This window comes from Maniola hyperantus, chromosome 13 (assembly GCF_902806685.2).
Source record: "Maniola hyperantus chromosome 13, iAphHyp1.2, whole genome shotgun sequence".
NCBI lineage: Eukaryota > Metazoa > Arthropoda > Insecta > Lepidoptera > Nymphalidae > Maniola > Maniola hyperantus.
Genome location: NC_048548.1, coordinates 8289003 through 8308040, shown reverse-complemented (window position 1 = coordinate 8308040; position 19038 = coordinate 8289003). Strand labels below are relative to the sequence as shown.

General features: G+C 36.7%; 1 protein-coding gene across 6 annotated transcripts in view; it reads right to left on the bottom strand.

The window, feature by feature from the left end:
- step (cytohesin steppke) overlaps positions 1–18665 on the bottom strand; it is a 70864-nt gene extending 52199 nt beyond the window's left edge. The window contains exons 1-4 of one of the 6 annotated variants that reach the window (XM_069502575.1): positions 18514–18665; positions 18335–18408; positions 15950–15951; positions 11985–12210 (exon numbers count right to left, since the gene is read on the bottom strand). In XM_069502575.1, the coding sequence (XP_069358676.1) occupies positions 11985–12210; positions 15950–15951; positions 18335–18408; positions 18514–18592 (381 nt within the window). In that variant the 5' untranslated portion in view covers positions 18593–18665. The other 5 variants (XM_034975078.2, XM_034975076.2, XM_034975077.2 and 2 more) reach the window with 5 other exon arrangements.
- Positions 18666–19038: the final 373 nt, after the last annotated feature.

Genomic DNA, 19038 nt, shown 5'->3' with positions numbered 1-19038 from the left:
TTTAGAATTTCATTGTCTGGAATTCATATTATGGACTTTTTGCTTTGTCGAAAATAGCGAGAATTTCAAGCGACTTTGTTCGCGTGGACTACATAAATTTCAAACCCCTATTTTACCCCCTTAGGGGTTGAATTTTCAATAATCCTCTGTTAGCGGATGTCTACCTACGTCATAATAGCTATCTGCATGCCAAATTTCAGCCCGATCCGATCCACTACTTTGAACTGTGCGTTGATAGATCAGTCAGTCAGTCAGCTTTTCGTTTTATGTAAGTGTATAGAAATACAAATCTCACTACAAACAAGCGAAGTCTTGTATTGATTTATTGGGAAATATCCTGGTATATTTTACACCAGTAAGAGAAGTCTTTACCTTTTCTTCCATACAACATCATCACCACATTCCGATAAGATCGTGATTAGGTCATCGACAAGAATTTTTGCGGGTTTGGTAACCTAATCAGGGCCTTTTACATATTTTGTACGGAGTTCCGTCTCATTTATTCCGGTTTAGAATACGGTATCGAAGTTCCCTGAACGTTCACCTCACCGAAAACACGCTTACTTATTTTGCATATCGTCTCTTAATACCTTGAGAGTATTAAGAGAACTTATCTAACTACTATTGCCCAAGTAGATGACCGCGACTTCGTCCTCGTTGATATAGGATTTTAATTTGAATTTTTACAGGGTAAAAAGTAGCTCATGTGTTAATCCCAAACATCCTATCATATCTTCATTCAGCTAAATCCGTCCAGTAGCTTTTGCGTGAAAGAGTAACAAATAAGTGTGATATCACGCCCACATTTTATGAGCAACAACATAGTAACTCAACCCTCTGAGCAAACATAAAATCTCTTAACATTGCCAATATTTGGCAAAGGATCTTGCCTCATTGGACACCGTAAAAATCTCAGATTCAAACAAAACTTCTCCATATTAAACTGAATCAGACATCATTCGCTAAATGGCCTTTCTTAATTTTAGATTTAAATTTTCCTGACTGTTAAATGGTTTACAGATTATTATTGCAAGCCTCAGAAGTCATGATATACACCCGGTATTTGAACTCGTGACTTGTATAAGTATACAACTATAAAACTTGTAAGCCTATATGTACATAGTTTAAAATTAAGCACTTAAAATAGTAGGTACTTGGTCGTTCGTTTACTGTATCAACAATTCTTATCTAAGTAAGTATGTATTTTGTATATCCGCGAAAACAATAGATAACCTGCTTTAAGAAACTAGGGTGCGATACCTAAAAATAAATAATAATCTTTCATCAAATAACAAAGATTTTGTGACCTTTGATGACCTAAGGAATACCTACAAATTTATCAAAACGACAATAGCTGATAGGATAATATTTTGAGTGTTAAATTATATAATTACAAACGCAACGCGATTTCGCCAACAAAGTTTCCCGAACAAAGCAATTAATTATAACAAGGTAGGTACTTTGGGTCATGCCTAACTCGAGAACCCGCAGTGAAGCAATTTGGTAACTAAGCCCAAACAAAAAAAGAAGCCTTTGATTTTAGAAAGATTATTTTTGTAATACAAAAAAATTTCAGGCGTCGCGTCGGGGAACGCCCGATAAAGGCAAAACGCTTCTACGCATTTTTCGGTTAAAGTAATTTTGACCGGAATTTTGACACGAAGAAGTGAAGTAGGTAAAATAAGAAGTTGCTGTCTCACGTGTGTCTAGGTTAAGTTAACTATAGTTAATATGGTGAACTATTTTCTCATTCTAATCCCCGTAGGCGAAGCTCAAATGTCCGTAAAAAACTTCGCTTCAATAAATTAATGACAAAAACAAGGCAAGGTAGGAACAGATCTATTGACATAAACCATGTGCAAGAACACTCATGTCACTAATTATTGGAATTCACAGACTCGAGCATGTTTTCTGTTAAAAAGGACTCAAGTCTAAAAATAGACCAGTTCAATAATAACAACATAAGATACAGGACGCCTGTGTTAAGAAAATGATGGGAGTTTACGAGATCTTGCTACATTTTTTCACAAAAGTGGGCATGCAAAAAAGGGGGACGATACTGGTCCCAAAACAAATGCCTCAGGGCGGATCGCACGAAGCATATTACGTCTTTAGCTTTTTAAGTGCCTATAATGAAGCCTTTGGGAATCGCAAAGGTCCACTTCACGCTGCTTGGACACCCATTTGGAATATGCTGTGGCATTTTGCTAAATTGCTCACTTAAAAATGTCAAACGAAACATTTAAAATACGACTTGCATTCTTGCAAACCGGTACTAATGTTACTCTGAATGGTAGAGTTTTTATGTGGAGTAAGAAAATAAGGGTTTTTATTTAAATGGTTTTCGAACTTAACCGAGTAGAGTAGATTTTTAAACAGGGTCTATAATGATGAGTGCACACATGGCATAAGTACTTTAAGCTCAACAACAGCATGGCAGTCTTGATTGATTCAACCCCTTTTCGATTTAACCGACTCTCTTTCGGACATTCCTATGATAAACACCATAATCCTATAATAATAATGGGATTGTTAATCATCATCATCATTATGATCAACCCATCAGAGTGAGCTCCTGTCAGAGTGTCAGTCAGTTGGCCATAGTCTACCATGCTGGCCAAGTGCGGATTGGCGAGTTCACACACCTTCGAGAACATTATGGAGAACTCTCAGGCATGCAGGTTTCCTCACGATGTTTTTTCCTTCACCGTTAAAGCAAGTGATATTTAAATACATAAAATGCACATAAATCCGGAAAGTTAGAGGTGCGTACCCGGGATCGAACCCCCGACCTACGATTAGGAGGCAGACGTCCTAACCACTAGGCTATCACACACGGTTTGTTAATGCAATATTGTAGTATTATTAATGCAATAAATAAATTTAATAATGCCTTTACAGTGCGGCTCATAGAAAAGCAATGCAATCAAACTCGTTTGACGAGTCGCTGTCCGACGACCGTGCGCTACGTTCGCAAACCCCCTTTACCCGACAAGGTCAAAGCACCTCCCCCCAGGTATACACGACCGGCGCCTACTGCATACCTGCCATTTGTACCACTAAAAGCCATTACACACGGTCGAGTAGTCGCCCGGCAACCCAGTCGACGGCGACTCGACTGTTAGAAGTGGCCGTGCCTATGCGCACGGAGTTGTGGCAACTTCGTGCGCATAGGCACGGGAACTACCATATAAATTACAGATTCACGGTCGCCGTCGACTCAGTTACCGGGCGACTAGTCGACCGTACGTTATGGGTCTTAGGCTCTCGCACAGACGAGAAGGTTAATTGACGTTGGACGACGATGACGATGAATCGACAACGAAACACGTCAGAAAACGAATTGTATGAGCGCACAAAGTAAAAAGAAGTCAATTGGCAAAAAGGGGAACTTTACTGCTATATTGATACTACGAGGAATTTTATTCCCTCAAAACGTTATCATTGAATCACTGATAATAATAGTCAACACATTTAAAACGAAACGGTGTTGAGTAGCTTTTAATGGCTTAACAGAGCCGGCTGATTTCTGGGTATTATTGGCAGCATATAATTTATTAAAGTTGTTCCGTAACTGTTAAGAACATAACTATAAATCTAGATCTAATACAAGTTAAGGCGTCGTATAATGTCAAGTCTAGAGTCTAGAGACCGTTCCGTTGGCAACAACTTTGGTCATGAAAATAATGAAATTGTTTTCCACTTTGTAAGAAACTGAGAGTTATGATTCGCAAAAAGAAACATTAACTCGATATACGGGCAAATGAACCTTGGCCGTAAGCCCAGACGCACTCCATAAGAAGACTTGGCAAAGTTTCTTAAATATTATTGGCAAAAGTCCTAAACACACAAACGCAAAACTTTATGATAAATACCACTACGTACAAAATTATCTTACAAATTGTTTATTATTAACTTTCGACCGCGTGGTTTGAACTAACTCGTCTATACATAATGTGTCAGTAGTAGCAACGTCTGTCTGTCTAGCGAGATTCAGGCCGGATTTGAAAGCTGTTTTCATGTTTTCAATAACGCGTAGGCGCTAGAGCGTTTAATTTTATTATTCCACAAAGATACTCGGATAAAAGGAAAGAGGGACAAACGAAAGAAACGAAAAGGTAGTAGCTGGTGTAGTAGTAAATGATTAGAACTTCTTCTACATAAGGGAAAAGTTTTGGAGTCTAAAATAGGAAGAGATTATGCCTGATTAATTTTGGTAAATAATATCAAAAGCAAAATACGATGTTTACGAAACAATAAAATAAAAATGAACTCTGCATATTCCTATAATTTTAAAGCGCAATTTAATTTCAAATTCCTGTAAGTAGTAAAAAAAACATTGAGAACCACTTAATTTTTTGCTCACTGCATTTTTCGCATTTCGAAATTCATGCAAATTCCCATTTTTATAAAACAAAAGTAAATTGAAAAGCAAAAGCTTGTTAGCTTATTGGTAGCTGTCGGTATTTTTAAAATTGATTATTTTAGTTTAACGTTGATGGAAACTTTTTAAGTAGGCAATTATTAATAAATTAAAATAGGAAGAAAGGCAATAGTCCTGAAATATCGCTAACGTATAATATTTCACGGAAATAGAGTATTTTATTGGATGCTACAAAAATACAGTAATAATGAGGCGAAGTTACAGTTAAAACTGTACATATGTAAATAGGCTGGGCTAAAAAGATAGTCACTAATACTAGTAACGTCTACAAATTAGCATGAACGCCAATTAGGACGCAACCTAAATAAATAGCAAAGGTAGCATTTGCACGACAATCATAACACGCGTTAACCTTGTATGCAAACATTCTACATAATACTATTAAGTTGATAGTCGATATTAGGATCTTCACAAGTATGCTACAATTATTGTTTTCAGTATCCTTTATACTCGGCGAATCCTCTAGTGTACGTAATGTATTCTGCCAAATGCTACCAAGATATGAGAATTTCTTTGAATAAGTGTCAGAATGGGGTGCACAATATATTAGATCTATTAAACCTCTCAAAATGACTTGAGCGTTTACGCCAGAAAAACCCATTCACCGCAGCAGCTTTTTTCAGAATATTTTTCCTTTACTTCGAGCAAATAAGATTACAGAAAGTAAATATTAGGTATTATTCAGCAATCGACATAAAGTAGGTAAGGCAAAAGACTGCGGAATATTCGACTAAGTGCCTATTGCCCGATAGTTTAGCCAATATGTCTTCTGCGCCAAGTGAATGAACTAAGGTCGAACGGTCTCCGTAACTGAAACTTTTGGCATCGCTTTAAACTACACTTTCTATCAATAGCCTACAATTTTTCTCTTGCCAATCGCAATGCGGATACCGTAACTCTTTTGCTTGTTTCAACAAACAAGCCCGCCAGCTATGCTAATTTTGCATTATTGTTACTTTAGGTTTTATGTTTAAAATGACTATAAAAAGTGAATAATAAACTAATGACAGAATTGTTAACTTCCCTTGAATCTTTCAGGTTTTATTTAAACGTATCATATAAGTTATATATAACTGTTATAACCTTATAATCGTATTGTTCCAAAAGACGTGGACGCTTTTAATAAAAGTGAGAATTATGTACATACATTGGCAAGTGGCAACCTAATAACATAGATACGGCTGAAGAAACTCGAGACGCGAAAAAAAGCGTACGTTTTTAAAGAAAGCTTATCATACTAACCAAGGCTGAGCCCGTCTTTATGGAATTATAACAAGAATTCCAATTAATTTCGAGCCAAAACTTTTGTCGCCCGGGATCAGAACCACGTAAGAACAAAATGTTTTTCCTACTAATTTGAGGTACATGACAAATGATAACAAGGAATCAAATAAGATTTTTACAAAAAAAAAGTAACACAACTGACACACACATACACATACCTATTTTACAAACTACATGATTAGTAAAACTAAAAATAAAAGTTCCAAAATAACAGAACGAAACAAAACATAGGTATGCTGCAGTGTAGGCATTGATTTAAACAGATCCTTGTGAACTCATCGAAAAAAGAGATCCGTTTTTCCGTGCATAAAAAAGCTGTTTGCACTGGAAGTTCTGCATCTCATTTCCAAATGAAAAAAAGTTCATTTTATCTAGGGTTGTCAATGACAAATTTTTAAAAGTAGGACATAAGAGCAGAAAAATTAGGAACTTTTATTAAAAACTTTAGAAAAAGAAAGAAATGCTGGAATTTAGAAAAAAATCAAGTTTTTCGATATCAGAATTTTGGATATTGATCAGCAGAGAAATATGTAATAATTACCGTAACTAACGGTATTTTCCTATTGTTTTTCTTTCAACATGACGTAAATGTTTTTTTTAGGTAGGTAGGTACTTAATTGATGAGTCATTCAGAATAATTGAGAGAGAAACATAGCCCTAACTAGTGCATGCACTATACGCAGAAACAGCTATTAGTGCAAGCATTAACTACCTACGTACTCCACGAGTATGTAACTATGTACATAGTACCTAATTGATACTGATTTGTTTTAGAAAAAGTTGTTCTTCCAATTCTGGACCAAAGGCATCGTATATGCCTTTAAACATATACAAGTTTACTGAATTACAGATAGGTACGTTTTATTATTCACTGAGGAGTTAGTATGACACACGACATATCATTTATCATTATGTCGGATATGTGCATAGTGCATTCAGCGGCGCCATGTTATCTACACAGGATACCAGTTGATGTCCTCCAAAAAGATGACGTTCGACAACCCTACTTTTGTCATCACATCCATTCTATATGTATATCGTTCACAAAAGTAAAGTAGACCACGTTTGAATTTTTGAAGCAAATTCAAAGCAAACTACTACAAAGGGAAGTGACGTATAGCTAGGTCATGCATGGACGACTTGTTTACATATATGAAAGAGGTTTTTCATTTAGCACAAATCGATATTCACTGTACCACGACGAATTTTATTATGCATTCAGCATTCATGTATTGGGTCAGACGTTAACACTCTCAACATTATACCTACCTACCTGCTTAGAAAAACATGTTTCATTCATTTAAAAATGTAATACATTACTACAATAGGAATGAAATTATCTGTAAGTATATAAAATTCATACATCGGCCTTAAGAATGACATTTCGGCTTTGTAGGGCGTTGTCTCTGACACTCATACCTATATGACGTTTTGTCGGTCTCAACGACAGAGACAATGCTCTACAAATCTAATATCTCCTTCTAAAGGTCGATGTACATTACTTTCCGCCGCGTACTGTACTTAGGTAAGGAAAAGCAGTTAGGTATAGAGCAGGTTTTCCCCATAACAAGGGTGCTAAGTAAGGGAGTGTAGTTATCAGATTGAATTTAGTTTACTGAGAGCGCAATTAGCGCATAGAGATACTTAGCGTTATTGAAAGCTTTGGCATTTCACTCTATTAAAAAAACCGGCCAAGTGCGAGTCAGACACGCGTACGTGTTTTTTAAATCAAAAAATCTGTGTTAGTATGTACATTGTACAGATACCCCCACGTTGAAAATAGTAATTTTTTGTTCAAGAACATATTGTGTTGTAACCACAAATTCACGGTTTTCGGATTTTTCCCTTGATAAGACCTACCTACGTGCCAAATTTCATGATTCTGGGTCAACGGGAAGTACCCTATAGATTTCTTGACACACAGACAGACAACTAAAAACTATAGATAAGTACAAGATAATAGCACATGTTATGCCAATGTAATTTCAATTTTCCTACAAGGGGCACTTAGACCACGCCTTCGGAAGTTTTCCCATGACAAAATTATTTGACAAGTAGTTCTATTCTATTAGAGGATGGTTTTAGTTAATGCCTATTACCTAATCATCTACCCACTCTGTGTAAACGTTAGCACATAGGAAATTATAAAATAATAAACGATTTGTGCCGTGGATACCCAAATTTTTTTGCTCGATCTACGTGGACACCCATGAGTCATTTAACTTCTATTATCTCTATTATTGTAGATTCCCATAAAACGATTATACCTATACCTGTCTAAATCATAAACAAGTTAAATTGAAAGCTCCCCCTTTGACTTACATGAAGGAAAAGGAAGTTACGCACTGTAGGGCGTTATAGGCGTCCTGTTGAAGCTTTTTAATTAGTACAATGTTTTACCTATTAAAATGATTATGAGATATATAAAAAATAATTAAGTGCAACGATCAACTTAATTTAAACTGTCCTAGAACCTTACAGGTCTATAAAAAATCTATAAAACCATAATTTAAAACAGTTTTATTTAATCTCACTTTCGTATTACTTGACTTAATTCTTACGATTGATTTCTCAATTGGTGACGACGACGCGGGTGCGGTAGAACCACAGTTAGTGATCCAAGTAACATTTTTATCAAAATAAATATTTTGACATGGGACATGCCTAGACTGCGCGGTGATTAATTACTGAATGAAAGTCATCAAAGCCATCAAGTTCATTTGACATTTAGTTTTAAATTTTAATCCATACTAAAGGTTTGCAACGAAATATTTCTTCTATATCACTCAACTAGCTTATGCCCGCCGCCCGCGGCTTCGTCTGCGTGGACTTACCTAATTTCAAACCCCTAGAACCTCTTAATTGCATTTTTAAAAATCATTTCTTAACGGATGTCTATTGTCTACGTCATATTAATAGCTATCGGCATGCCCGTAGTTTGACCTGTGCGTAGATATGTAAATCAGTCAATTATCTCTCGAGGAACTCTCGATTATGAATTGTTTGTGAAACGTAAAGTTTTTATGTTAATTTCTTTATTTACGAATTTATAACTTCGATGGTCATGAGTCATGACATTATAATAATCGTTAGTAAAATGTATCCATTAGTTACGTATAAACCATTAACGAGTAGGTACGCAAATCATAAAAACAAATGCCGAGTGAGTCACGAACCGAGACCGCGATCAATGCGGATACTTTCCATGCAGGAGGTATGCAAGCGCCAACACCAAACGGCAAAACGAACGAATGTGTGGTGTGGTACATACATACATGGTGGAGGTACATACCTAACGTTCTTTTGTAACGTCTGTATAGTGTATACCGTGCGGCTATAATACGTGACTCGCAGAAATAATGTGACAGCCTCGTTTTTGCACGAGACTTCGTCTGCATGAATAATAAGTACAGTACCCGGTAGAAAATATTGTACATCGACCTTTAGAAAGAGATAGCGGTTTCGTAGAGCATTGTCTCTGTCGTTGAGACCGTCAAAACGTCGCATAGGTATGAGTGACAGAGACAAGAGAGAGTGCATAGCCAGACAACCCTGGCCAGACTACTAAGGGTGAGAACTATAGAACGCACTCTAACTTTGCATAGAGTTAAGACAGAGTTAAAACGAGACAGAGCTATATCTCTCACATAAATTTGTCTCGTTTTAACTCAATCTTAAGTCTGAGCAAAGTCAAAGTGCGCTCTATAGATTTCAGCCTGTGTCTGGCTATGCATGAGGTAATTTCTAATACTAAAATATATAAAAAATTAGACTTTATACTTTGACGTCAGAATTTTTACACCTTTATTATTATTACCTGTTGTCTCCCAAAGCCACCATGATCCAAACATGCAATCAACCGTTCCTCCCAGTGTTGGGGACAATACGCAGAGAAACTTTCAGCTGTCTGGCACGCGCTCTTCTCGGTATAAGTTGAATTGTCATCATTCAGGGGGGTTTGACGTTCAATCCTTAACACGCAAATCTGGTGCACCAGAATTTGAGCCATATCAATAGAGTTTAAAGCTCATTTTGGATGTAAATTTTCCGTTGTATTGTTAAATTACGTCGTCTACATGGATGCCGAAGCGAGACGTTTATTGTTTAAACTTCCACCATGCGCATAATAATTGGGACGAGCTAACATTCTTCGAGTATATTTATAATACACCTAAGTATATTTAATTTAATGATGTCACACTTGGCGATGTATTATCACTACACATATTTTAAATGCGAAAGTGTTTGTTTGTTGCTTTGTTGGTTTGTCCTTCAATCACGTTTGCATGGGCATAGTTAAAGACGTGGAGAGTGGACATAGATCCCACGGGATTTTTAAAAATCTAAATCCACGCGGACGAACTCGCGGGCATCATCAAGTCTAAACATATAAAAGGAAAAGCTGACTGATCTATATTACCGCACAGTTCAAACTACTAGACGTATCGGGTTGAAAGGCATGCAGGTAGCTATTATGACGTAGACATCCGCTAAGAAAGGACTTTTGAAAGTTCAACCCCTAAGGTGATGATAAAATAGGGGTTTGAAAATTGTACAGTCCACGCGGACGAAGTCGCGAGCATAAGCTAGTAAGTAGTATATGTCTTTGTTCAAAAACATTCTTCTACAGTCAATACACCTAATCCAACAATAAAACAAACTTGGAACGACAATGACCGTGATTTGCATACAAACACAAGGCATTCTGATCTCACCTAAGCTATGCTGTATAAATAAACCCTGACGCACCTCAAGTTCAGCGCAAAACCCTGATTCGTTTGACCTTGAAAGTGAAAATAAGCTGTTCGTAAATTGCAATTCTTTTAAAATAACTGACCAAATTATAATGATCGAAATGTGAAATATGTTGCCGCGACATTACTGTTCTTTACATTAAGATTAGAGAAGAGAAGAAGACTTTTACCCGACTACGGCAAACAGAAAAGGGAGGGTTATGATTTAGGCAGTCTATATGTCTGAATGTAAGTATGTATGTTTGTATGATCTATGTGTGTTTCACTGTAGCGCCTAAACTACCTACTGGGCCGATTTTGATGAATAAGGTGTCAATAGATTCATTGTTATGGTCCGGGTGACATAGGCTACATTTTATACAAAAAGAATTGACCTGATGGATGTTACATCAAAAAAGTGGGGGATCTCCCAAAATTGTTTTGCTATCGTATCGAGTGGGATGTCAAATGAAAAATTCTGAGTTTATGAGTATAAGTATACTACAATATTAATATATACCAAATGACAGAAAAACAATTTTATTATAATACTAGATGATGCCCGCGACTTCGTCCGCGTGGATTTAGGTTTTTTGAAATCCTGTGGGAACTCTTCAACTTTCCGGGATAAAAAGTAGCCTATGTCCTTCCCCGGGATATAAGCTAACTCTGTACCAAATTTCATAAAAATCGGTTGAACGGCTGGGCCGTGAAAAGCTAGCAGACAGACAGACAGATAGACAGATAGACACACTTTCGCATTTATAATATTAGTATGGATTTCATCCTTTGTTAAGACGGTCGTAGTTTGGCTTTAGTTTTCTACTTTATCTTGTAATTGGCAATATTTTCGGAGAATTTATTATAAATAGCACGAGAGTCATTATCTACAACTAAAATCGATTCATGTCCCTCTTTAAACAAAACTTATCGACAAAGAGATAAATCTAGACAAGCAAGGTTTACTACTAATTCGAGTACCAATGCTAGGACCTACCTATCAGATCACAATGATGTTATCGTATTGATAATCTATAGGTATCTACCAACCTACTCAGTACTCTGTATTGTTACGAGTTAGTCAGAAATAACTTAAAGTGATAATTTATAACAAAAACATTATCCGTCATTCTTTCAGAAACTGGAAAGTTTCAATATAACAAAATTCGATTAATTAGAAGTTAAAACCGATTGACCCCCTCTAAAGTCAGTTGCCTTTATGGTAAACAAAGAGTACCCTCATATAATTTTCACGCTGCCCGCATATTTTACGTTTGTAAATACGAACCAATGATAATGACCGTGGACTTCCAATGATGTTCAATCAAAATTAATCTATGAAGTGACGCGATAATAAAGGCGATGTTCAAAGTCGTTGAATCCTAGCTATGGTTTCACACGCAGAGTCAAAAGTGTGATCGATCCAGCGCATTTGGATAACTGCCAAAAACTGTAGTCTCCAGTGGATTATGCATTCCAAATGCCTTTCACTGATAGATAGTGAGATTGTTGATTATACAGACCAGTCGTGTGACGGTGGTGAGATCCCAGGCCGATCTCGTCTTGCCGCGCGACTGGGTGCCATCCTTCCGCCTGCCTAATGAGCCGTAACCGGCCGGAACGGCGGCGGTCTCTTCGCGCTTACGCCGACCGCCGCGTCTCAAAGAGGAGAACCAATTAGACACTGAACCACGGCGCTCCTCTTCGCTGGCCACGGGGGCGGCCTTGATAAACATAACTCGAGAAGCACTAACGCACCACCACGCACATCACAATTCCACACAACGTGGGCCTCACCCTCAAAACAATTTTAATCAAGCTCAAAACACGCGCTCCTGCAAGCCACTAATATTAAATAAATTGGCGAAAACATTGCAAAATAAGTGAAAAGTGGATGACTACGTATCGACGATAACTGACAAGTGATTAGGATTACGTACGTAGACGCCTACGTCAAGTGTTGCCAAAATATAGGTGAAGCTATACGATACTGATATCACAGTGCAGAAAAAGCAGGATCGGTGACTGATGACACACCTGGTCGTAATCGTCGTCATAGGTGCGCGCGGCACGCACGCAGCGCATCAGCACCGGCCACCAGAGCGCACCGCAGAGCAGCCGAACATGCAAGCACATCGCGCGCCATACACTTCCCGCCAAGGAACGCACTCGACTGAACAGAGGCGCGAGCGCCACCGTTTGGCACCGCGACAGCTATACGTAGCTGCTTATCTGTCTACACGTCTACGTTTACGACAATCACCTCTTTCTCCGATCTGACTTAATATCGTAAATTTTATTTTCGGAAGAATTTCAATGTTTGTTTACATCAATCTCTCAAATCATGAAGTAGCTATATTTGCGTGAATCATAATTTACTGTATTGTGGTTGATAATAACTAGCTATTGTGATACATAGATACCTATTTCATTTAAAAAAAAAAATTTGCAGTGCCGTTAAAACTTTGTACATTGGCACTCGTTATCAAAACTGTCAGCAACAGTCCGGAAGTCAGAAAGGATGTGTGATAGATAACACCGATGAATTGCGACCATTGTCCAGTTAGGGGAATGCCACATTTCAAAATAATAAAACTTCCCAGCGATTCCGAGAAAAAGACAAAATACTGTACTTTTGGGAAAAAATTGCCAAGCCATTTACTTCACAATCATAATCATAATCATAATCAAATCATAGCTATGATAGTGAAGTGAAGAAAGTAAACAAATACCTAATAAATTAGATTTGAAATAATAAATAATGTAATATCCAGCCAGGAGTCCCGTCTTGAAACAGGACAAGAATGATCAAATAGTTCTGTGAGTAAAGATGCTTGATAAACAGAAATAACAGCGCAATATTAAATCTCGCATCCCTTATCGACCGTGAAGTGAAGTACAGTCATAACGTCAACATAATGTTTTAAAATGATATGAATAAGGCTAATGAATCATCGTCCATTAGCAGTAAGCACTATTAACAAACAGTTGAAATTATAAACCTAATCAACTACTTTATAGAGTAATTTAATAATTGCGTTAAATCGCCACATACTTACCTACCTACCTGCGTAATAAAAAGTGTCGCTACATGGTTAATTCGATAATTAGGGACAAAATCTACTGGATGATTAAATTTACTTGTTAAAAATTAAAATTCAGGAAAATGACAATATAAACATTGTATAAGCAATTAACTTTAATGAGGTCATTATGTGGTTAAAGTTAGACATAATAATAAGCTTAGGTTGAGATAATATCGACAGTGGCAATTTATTTTTGATAATAATAGTACCTACTTAATGTAATTAGTTTATGGAAGAAAAGATTACTAATAGAAAATACATAAAGATAGTAAGCCGGAAGGCAAAGGACTTGGCTCCAACAAAAATAAACATACGTTGCTAGATCAAACAATGTTTGATACGTTGCGCTGAAAGTGCAGATTAGGTACGGCAAAGCCTGAAGGTTAACCAGTTCGAAAGCTACGTAATAAATTTATTTCAATTACAATGGAATAACAAACATTTTCAGTTAACTGTCAATAACGTATACACGCGAAATGAGTCATGCAATGACACAAGATGGTAATAAGAATTGAAATGTGGCACAAATTGGAAAACCAAACAGATAGCTCCACCTAAATTTAGCTTAAATCCTGGTACAAATTGAGTTAAAGACAAATGATGAGATAGATAGTCACAGCAATTTCCACTTATCTTGCCTTATCACTTGGCAAACTTTATAATGATCGATCACACATAACACAATTGCTACATTAATATCTAAACCTTACATTAAACACTTCACGTTGGTTGTAATTGTTTAGTTTAAAAGACCGCGAGTTTTCTAGCTGATTAGCCCGACGTTGAGGACACAACGTGCCCGCACCGCACTCCGACAGTTACTGGCTGAAGTCTGAACCACAAACCTCTCTTTCTATCGTAGTAAGCTAAAGCATTGACGGCTTACATCAGAGTGCTCTGCAATCTTTTGAATGAAAGGGCCCAAAGGCCCAAAGGATCTGCTGATTTACGACAATCCATAAAGGAATTTTCGTCCCTTCAAGGGCGCGGCGAGGTTTTTGACACGATAAAAGAATAATAATACATATTATGATTCTTCTAAACTGTTCAAGCATTCGACATTGGAGATATTATTATCATATTCGCATTAGTATTAATTTATACAACCCGTCAAGTATTTATCTATGCAAATAGCTTTGCGGATGATGCTGGTTTACTGGTTTGATTGATATGCTTGGTTTCCAATTTTCCATATTCTGTTGTAATTTTTTTAATTAATTACTTTGTAGTTAAAGCTGCGCAACTATGTTTAGTTCCTAATTAATTCCTACATCACTCTGTAGGTATACATTCGAGCCTTATAGTCGTTCCCCTGGTTCACGATGTTCCCATCCCCAGTTTGGATTGGTTGGATTTGATCGCCAGAGGGAGATCACAATTTTATAAGGTCGCGGATCTTCTTCGCTCTGGGCTGGTTTCCGCACTTAAACGTTTCCGTCTGTAGTGCGTAAGATCGCGGATAAAATCAATTGATTTTATTAACCTTTGAAGGAGTCCGAGATTAATTTTCTTATGAGATTTGCACAAAGCTTTTAAATATGTCTAAGTTTTTTCTATCCCTATTCTGTTCTTGTTAACCATGGAATAAACTTGATTAGCATTACAAAATTTAAGTAAATATATAGATTCGTCATGTCTGTCTGTCTGTCCGTCCGTCCGTATGTCACAGCCACTTTTTTCCGAAACTATAAGAACTATACTGTTGAAACTTGGTAAGTAGATGTATTGTGTGAAGATTTTCACACAAAAATTAAAAAAAAAAAATTTTGGGGGTTCCCCATACTTAGAACTGAAACTCAAAATATTTTTTTTTTCATCAAACCCATACGTGTGGGGTATCTATGGATAGGTCTTCAAAAATGATATTGAGGTTTCTAATATCATTTTTTCTAAACTGAATAGTTTGCGCAAGAGACACTTCCAAAGTGGTAAAATGTGTGCCCCCCTTGTAACTTCTAAAATAAGAGAATGATAAAACTAAAAAATATATACTATAATGATGTACATTACCATGCAAACTTCCACCAAAATAGGTTTGAACGAGATCTAGTAAGTAGTTTTTGATTTATCGTGCAAAATGTCGGTATTTAAAATAAATATTGACCTGGAGCACATATTTAAAATAAATATTGACTTGGAGCACAATATAATTGGTGGGAGACTTGGCTGTGGGTAGGTCCAGACGACTTAGTACGTAACGATCCCTCGCATATAGAATCTGATTATGAGCATAGGCTTATTAAAGCTGCCATTTCCTTACACTTGTAAAACATTTACATCTTAAACTGCATTATTGAAACAATTGCCTTAATACTACTTTGTCATAGAATTAATAAAAGGCATTTATAGCAGCGAGACCAGTTGATTCAGTGTGTATAGGGCTTTACACAAACATAATGCACTGCTGAGTCACAGGTATGTGTAACCAATAACCACATTTGAACAATTGCATTTATGCCTGACCTTTAAAAGGCAATGATTTATCAGGTTAAAGAATGGGGCCGATTCTCTTGTACGCAATCTCTAAACTAAACTAAATTAACAGGTCTAAATCTAGTGCTATCCTTTTCCGCAGACAACATTATGAAAGGGATAGCAATAGGTTTAGACGTGCCATTTTAGTTTAGTTTAAGAGATTGTGTACAACGGAATTAGCCACAATGTCATTTAAATTTTAAACACTTCGCATAATATTAGTGGACAATGTGAATACATTTAGTTACTACTTAGTACTAAAATAGAGAGTTTCAAAAAATAAGGTATTATTGCCTTATATTTTATGCCTCAGCTGAGTTCAGCTGTGTTTTTTTGTGCCATAGTTATGGCACAAAAAAATTAAAGTGCTATTTTTTTTAAACCGGCTAAGTGCGAGTCAGACTCGCGCACCGAGGGTTCCATACTACAGTCGTATTTTTTCGTCATTTTCCATGATAAATCAAAAACTATTGTACATAAAAATAAATAAAAATCTGTTTAAGAATGTACAGGTAAAGCCCTTTCATATGACACCTTAGGTACTCAGCATATTAATCTTACTTTGAAAGTATACTAATACTAATTAATTGTTCATGAACACATTTTAATTAATTTTATGTGATGTAAACCACAAATTCACAGTTTTCACCTTACGAGTGCTATAAGACCTACCTTCCTGCCAAATTTCATGATTCTAGGTCAACGGGAAGTACCCTATAGTTTTCTTGACAGACACAACAGACAGACAGACGGGACTGACAGACAGATGAGCACACAGACAGATAAACTGACAACGAAGTGATCCTATAAGGGTTCCAAAATAAAGCAGTCTCAGAAGTGTCAGAACATGATGATTGCGGGGATAGAAAATTATGATAATAAGGGCCCATTTCACAACCACCAGATAAACTTTATCTAATAAATAAAATTTTACATTTTGACAGATTACTGTTTAAACAGCTCTAAAAAAGTCTGCGATAGTAGCATATATATATCTTTTACGGTAGGCTCACAATAACCATTTTTATGGTTTTGAAATGTGGCCTAAAACAAAGCTTTACTCTCGGAGGTGTTTTTACTATCATAGTATTAATCCTTTATAGAATTGCGACGCAGTGTTTCACTAATGCAGTTCTATTGATTGTGTTGTTTTTGTTTACACATATTATTTTACTGATTATTAATTGTTATAGTGGTTTTGTAAATTAATTGATTGTGTACCAAGTGATTAATAAACAAATTCTAATTCTAATTCTAATCCTTATCAAAATAAAATTGTTCGTCATCTCAAGTGTTTAATTTAGACCGAAATTGCCTTTTGTATCATTTCATTTAGATTAATATCTTAGGAGATATCACGAAATTAAAATAATGGCGACGGCCGCGGCAGTCCGTGTGTGAAACGCGATTATGTCACAGTGCGATTATATTGGAGGTAGTAGCTACCTACCAAGGAAAGACTTTTTGAACTCGAGGATCCAACTCCTCAGCCTTGATGCTGTAAAATTGCATTCTTAAATTATTGTGGTGATACCATAGGATTTTTGAAGAATCATGCGTTTAAATGTTTTTACAAAATTCAGTACTGAGATATCTTGCATCACGGGGACAGGCTACTACAGAACGGATAGGTTACTTCTTGTCCTGGAAAATTAAAAGTTCCCACGGGATTTCTAAAAACCTAAATCAGCTAGTATATAATAAACTCATGAACATTACCTCTTTATAAATTAGTGTCGATTAAGGCTTAATCATTTAATGAGACAGTGGGGCCGATTCTCTAGTACACAATCTCTAAACTAAACTAAATTAACAGGTCTAAATCTAGTGCTTTCCTTTTCCGCAAGCAACATTATGAAAGGGATAGCAATAGATTTAGACGTGATATTTTAGTTTAGTTTAGATATTGTGTACAAAGGAATTAGCCACAGTGGCCCAATAAACACTGAAAGGATTTGCTAGAAATTGCATAGCGATTGTAATGCAGACAGTGTGACTAATTCCGTTGTACACAATCACGAAACTAAAATGGCATGTCTAAATCTATTGCTATCCCTTTCATAATGTTGCTTGCAGAAAAGGATGGCACTAGATTTAGGCCTGTTAATTTAGTTAAGTTTAGAGATTGTGTACAAGAGAATGGGCCCCATTACCAGGCTAAAATTAAAGTAGATGGGTTTTTGGACAACTTTCACATATCAATGTGCAACAAGTTGGGATTATGGACACTGCACAGGTTAATAACAGTTTAGAACTTTGTCTTCATTTCTTCAGATATTGAATAAAAGTGTTTACTTTTAATTTTAACTAACCTGTATTTCTAACAGAAGCTCTGTTTTTCTTCGTCTTATATCAATAAGGGTCTTCTGCTGCTCGGGTGTCAGCTCTGAAAGAAATAGTACCCTGTTATGATGGTCAAACACTGCTTTACCAAAGATTCATTGAGGTCAACAAGTAACGCCTTTTTAAGAATAACAAATACTTAAAGTACCCGTATGCGTGAAGGGGTCTGCATGATTACTCGCAGCATTAGTTCCTCCAAGAGACAAATTTTCAAATTCACTTATCATTTCTTAAATTTAATAAAAAACACTAAACAAAAGTTTACATCGTTATAACTTGACTAGCGGCCATATTTATTTACTAAAAACAGTGGAAGCATAGAGTCAATAATCCATAGCCAATTTGTTCTGAGTCCATATTAAACTGACTCTACACGCTCGCCGAGTGAAGGCGCGCGGCGACGAGAGCGAGTGTGTAGAGGATCCACTCGAGTCGACTCGGGCCTACTCGGGCACTCGCGCTTGGCCTTGGTGCCGCTCGCGTTCTTGTCGGTTATACTGACTCCACACGCTTGCCCAGTGAAGGCGAGCGGTGGCGAGTGCGAGCGTGAAGAGCAGAGGGTCAACTCGGGCACTCACGCTCGGCCTCCTTTCAAACTGGCTCTAGTGTGTAGAGCCAGCATTATGACCAAAGAGTGAATTTTTATACGAAGCTTCGCTTGCGTGGTACTCTG